At 26.1% G+C, this 6136-nt stretch overlaps 1 protein-coding gene across 1 annotated transcript in view; it reads left to right on the top strand.

The window, feature by feature from the left end:
* LOC105461049 overlaps positions 1 to 5300 on the top strand; it is a 20128-nt gene extending 14828 nt beyond the window's left edge. The window contains exons 2-3 of the mRNA XM_011707543.1: positions 895 to 1257; positions 5269 to 5300. Coding sequence (XP_011705845.1) covers positions 895 to 1257; positions 5269 to 5300 — 395 coding nt within the window. The remainder of the gene's footprint in view (positions 1 to 894; positions 1258 to 5268) is intronic.
* Positions 5301 to 6136: the final 836 nt, after the last annotated feature.

Raw genomic sequence — 6136 nt, 5'->3', positions numbered from 1 at the left:
CAATTTAATATGAATTACAACAATTTTAAATACAATTTTAGTTATTAATTAATTAGATTATTTTGTAATATAATTGTAGGGCAAGTATCATTTGCTAATTACGTACCGTTTGATAACTACAGTTTTGTCTTTAAGCATGCAATTAATAACTATGCAATTAATAACAGATTTTTGAATGAAATGTCATCTGACAGTTTGCGCTTTATGTATTATGAAAAGACAAAAAATGTTATTATAAAAAAGAAAATATTATTGTACAATGTTATCGCGCAATGTGTTTGCAGAAATATCAATAAAAATAATCTTATATTCACATATGTAATCCTTATATCGATATTAATAAAAAGGGCGATAAGTCAGCTTTTGTTTTTAGGAGTTGCGTGTGCCGTTCCTGAGCGCGCCAACTTTAGACGATCTGATTAGTTAACTTTAAACACTTATAATTCAAAAACTATTATAGTCTCAACATTTTGGTATTGGAACTTTTGTCTTAAAATGATCTCAGGAATCTACCCTTAAGCGTTAGTCCGGTCATTACGGGACACCCTGTATATTAGCTAAAGATACTTGGTTTGACAATCATGTTGTAGTACAGAATTATATTATTTTTCATTGAATATAATATTTTTAATATTAAGCCATAACGATGAAAGAACTATAATATGTATAAATTTAATTTTAGTTGACACAACTTTATGACATTGTTCTTTTTAGGAAAAAAATATTTTTTAAAAGTGTAATATATCGCACTTTTTCGCTTCAACTTATTCTCTGTTTTTTAATATTTATAAATCTATGTTTGTAAAATCTGTTATTGTATTTTAGTTTGCAAAAAATAAAAGTTATTCTTAAATATAAAAAAAGCTAAGTAACCTTTTTTGATGTTTTGTGTAGAATCCCAGCAATTCATCATCAGAAGCATCAACATCCCTTCCGCTGTAAAAGTCGGTGATGTCGATTATGTGATTCTCGACTGCGACTATGCTTTGGAAAACACTTCAAGCCATGGGTTAGTAGTCAAGTGGTTCTTCAACGACAACCAAGTAGTTTATCAGTGGATCTACGGCAAAAAACCCTTAGCTGACGATCCGGCCGCGAAATACGTCGATTTAACGTACAAAGCTAGCAATGATCCTTTTACCGAATATCGAGCCATGAAGCTGGATAAACCAGGAATCGATCTAACGGGTAATTATACGTGTGTAATATCGACGTATGCGGACGAGCGGACGGCAAACGCTTCCATGGTGATTTATTGTAAGTATCTCTTTTTAATACATACACGCACGCACACGCACACACACACACACACACACACACACACATATATATATATATGCATATTATGTATTTATTTAATTTTTTATTTATTAAAGAAATTATTTATTTCTTAGTAAATAAAATAACATGTAAATTTTAGATTTTTTATAATAAGTATATATTATTCCATAAATACTATTACTAAGTACTAATATTAAAATTTATTATTAAAATTAATAAATTATACCAAATTATTATCACGATTAATATTATACTTAATTATTATCTAACTCCATTACTTTAATGCTGTTAAAGTTTCAGTTTAAAATGAAAATAAAATTAACAAACTTATGTTTTTGGTATTTTAATTATTTTAACATTATCGTACAAGATTATCGCTTTTGTAATCTTCTTGTCTATCGTAAACGTTGACCTCGTCGACGATTCTTCTCCATTCATCTCTGTCCTAAGCAGAAGCGTCCTCTGTTTTCTACGTCGTCTCCTTACATTCTCCATCAATCCACCTTAAATTCTCCTTCAACCCTTACAATTTTCTTCCACTTTGCCTAAATAATATTTTCTTGATTACTTTATTTTTGTTCACTTTTCAATTTTAATTTCAATTTATTTTAGTTTTATATGTTGTTATTAATTATTAATATTATTTTTATAATTTGTTATTATTATATTATTACAGTATAATTATATTTATTTTTAAATTTCATTCAATAAAAATGACAAAAGAATTGTCATTAAAATTATATAAATGTACACACACACAAATAATATGTTGATTAAAAAATACAATTATGATTTCATTTGTATCTAAACATTCTTAATTTACTATGTAACATAACATTTTTTAGTATTGTTTCACGGTTATACCAAAATACTACGCTTTTAAATTACACAAATTCTATCTTATACATAATAATTTATTTACGCGATAAAATGAAATATTATTATTTTAACACTCTCTTTAAGACAAACGCTTAAAGCTTCATTATTATCAAGTTGTGACTTCAAAAGTGAGAAAATACACAAAAAGAATTTTTCTGAAATATATTCAAATAGAAATATTTAAAAAAAAACACTTGCAATCGATAAACTTATTTATAAACTAAACCTATTTTTTTTGTTTTTGAGACAAATCTTATCATATTTATTTCTATTTATACATATATATATATATACATATATATATACATATATATATACATATATATATACATATATATATATATATATATATATAAACGAAATAACATAGCTTATTTCGTTTTTGATTATCTAATTCATTTTTAGATATATAATTATTTATTAATAAAACAAAAGAAAAATTTTCGGTTATATATTTTACAAATTAATTGTCGTTTTATTGAAAATATTTCTATTTAAATATATTTTAGAAAAATTCTTTTTGTGTATTTCTCACTTCTGACGTCACAATTTAAGACCAGTAATGACAAACAGTGAACAGGAACCTTAACGCTGTTCGTAACTAGTTATAATTTTGTCTCTTAAAACACATTATATTATTATAACATGTATTATTCATTTTTTTTTTACAACATCTTTCAAGTCTGTATTTTTTGTAATTTATGTTACATTAATTTATTACTAGGTGTTACAAAAACATAACTTGGAGAATAAATAGTATATTCACACTAAATTAAATAAAGTATATCAACATATATCAAAATAACATAAATATTATTAATAACAAAGATAGAAAAATATTATTTTTTTATTTTGGTGATATAGAATAACATTTGTTTACATTTTTATTTTTAAGGTATAAATAATTTTTTTACTTAAATCTTAAATATTTTAAAATTATATTTTATATCAAGATATTAAAAAGATATCAATTTATTAAACAGTTAAAAAGAAAATTATATTTAAAATATTTTAACATAATGAAATATTTCGTAAACTATTCATTTCTCAATCATTTTAATATTTTTCTATATAAAGTAATTATAATAATTGATTTATAAAAATTATTTATTATACAATTATTACTCAGTTTTCATCTAACTCTAGTTGTAAGTTTTCAATCAGTTTTCTAAAATATTTTTAAATATAAATATGAATGGAATTTATTTACTTCAATTTTACAAAATTAGCAAAGAAGGGACTTGGTTACAATCTAAATCCTTAACTCACACATCCGTCTATTCTTATCTCCTACACTAAATAAATATCTATACCTTAACATATCTTATAAATATAAATGTTGCATAAAATAAATATTAGACAATTTTTAAATTTAATATGTTGTTAAGTAGATACATATATACTTTTAATATATAATAATTTAATAATAATAATACATATTAAATCATTAATTATATTTTTTACAAAAAATTTAATTAACAGATCAATATTTCGACTTAGTATTTCAGAAAATATATATTTTTTGCTGCTTTTTGATATTAATATAATATCAGCAATAATAACATGTACTTTATTGCCTTTATTCGTATTCTTTTGTATCTATTACTCTTACTTGATATTTCAAAAATAAAAGTCAACCTCATAATAGGACATAGCAAAACCACCAAGAAAGCTCCGACGTTACGATAACGCAAGTATATCCATTGCTATTACGTTCTTATTTATTTTTATTGCCCTACGTGTGTGTCTTTTTCCACGAAATATCCGTCTAGTGATCTCATACTTCGAACTTTGAAAATACGCTTTCTCTACTTTTCAAGATAGAAAATAAAACAGTAGTATCCATAAAATATCAAGAAAAATATTTATTTTTAAAAAAGAACTACAAAAAACAAATTACGGAAATGTTAAATTACATATTTTATATAATAAGGAATACAGTCAAAGTTATGATAAAGTGATTTGATTTTTTTTTACAAAAAATCATTTTTTATCGTGTAATTTTTTAGCTACAGCTAAGATATTTTCTTAAAATAATAGTATCCTTTTTCTGTAAAAATTTCCTAAAATATGAGTCATGGAAATTACAACATCGACTAATTCATATTATTTAATATAAACATTAAAAACTTAACGAATTCCCCAAATTAAAAATACTTAAGTAAGTAAAACAGATGGGAATCAGCGTGGTTATTGGTACGCAACATTTAATTTACATGAAATTTACTTTATTCTAAAGTCAGACGTTTCGGCTATCTTTCTGAGCCATCTTTGGTGACGAATTATAAAATTACATTAAATTCTCGCTCTTAGTTAACACATGTTTTTCCACGTCTAGTGAGTGAGGAAGCAGTTATAGGTACCTCCAATAACCGTCCGTGCAGTTGAAGGGCTGCATGGTCTATAGCTGTATGTCCTCAAATTTAAATCGGTGTAAAAAAAGGAGAAAATTGATCTAAAAGAATTATGCTAAAGTTCACTCACCTCGAACGTAATAAAAGTAATAAAACACACACTTCGCATCTTGGCAACGATACAATTAATAAATAACGGCAATGAATAAATAATTAAAATTAACAATGTATAAAACTTGATCAAAATAAATAGTTAAAATTAACGATGTAAAAGTTGGTCACAATTTAAAATAAGAGAAAAGACAAAACTATCGTAGCGATTGTACTCGTCAAAGTCCGAGCGAATAATGCCCTATTATATATCGTGCTTTATCACCAGTGCCTGTAAGACAAAAATTGTTTTCGTCTCTTTATACACAATGGCTTGTAATCATGGTAACAGAGTATAAACGCAATCTAAGTATTCGGTGTCTGTTTGCAAGTTAATATTACTTTTTTGGCGTTTAATATTGATCATTTCTGATATTAATCATTTATTAAAATTTCTCCCTACATCCAGAATCTCCAAATTCTCCCAATTAAAATCATGACTGTGAATACGTCTATGGTTAGTTACGACCGAGTGGGAGTTGGTATTTTTATTGATATCATTTTTGTGTTCAGTAATTCTAGTCTTCGAAAATCTCTTTGTCTGACCTACGTAGCACGCATCACAGTTTTTACATGAAATTTTATAAACTACATTCTTTTTTAGGTAATGTCGTAACAGATCTTTATGTACCTTGATAATGCTTTGTAGTTTATTAATGCTATGAAAAGATAATCTCGCGTCTTTAACAATGTTCTTAAATTTTTCAGAAATATTTTTGACGTAGGGTATTGTATGTAGGATGTACCACTTAATTTTTTCTTTTTCATTAGTTGTATTAATAGTGTTATTCTGGTTAATTACTTTTTTATTTAATAACGTCCTAATTCTCGAAGTTGTTTCAAAAATAAATTTTAAAGGATAATCATTCTCCAATAAAATATTCACTGTGTATTTTAAGTTTTTTTGATGAAATTCTGGATGAGGAAGAGTAAAAGCTCTGTCGAACTAAACCCATGATCGTGCCTCTTTTTTAAGAGAGGGAGTACTGTAATTGAAAGTTTAGATATCTCCTCGAGAATATTGGTTTGTAGTACCAATCAAATTTAATTTTATGGTTATCATTAATTAAGGTCGTGTCTAAAAAGTTGATTGTATTGCCACCAATTTCCATGATAAGTTTCATTCTCGGATGCATCGAATTAAATTTCTCGAGGACATTATCTATGGCTGAGTGAAGGGTCGCAGTCACAATGTCATCGACATATCGAAAGTAGAATGTTACATAAAAGTCGAATTTCTTCAGCACCTCCTTCTCAGTGTCCCTCATAACTAAGTCTACAGCCGCTGGTGATGAATACTTAGATTGCGCTTATATTCTATTACCATGATTACAAGCCATTGTTTATAAAGATATAAAGAGACGAAAACAATTTTTGTCCTACAGGCACTGATGATAAAGCACGATATATAACAGGGCATTACTCGCTCGAACTTTGACGAGTCAGTCGCTACGATAGTTTTATCTTTTCTC

Source organism: Wasmannia auropunctata, unplaced genomic scaffold, assembly GCF_000956235.1.
Source record: "Wasmannia auropunctata unplaced genomic scaffold, wasmannia.A_1.0 LD336101.1, whole genome shotgun sequence".
NCBI lineage: Eukaryota > Metazoa > Arthropoda > Insecta > Hymenoptera > Formicidae > Wasmannia > Wasmannia auropunctata.
This window is presented reverse-complemented; position numbering and strand designations above follow the sequence as displayed.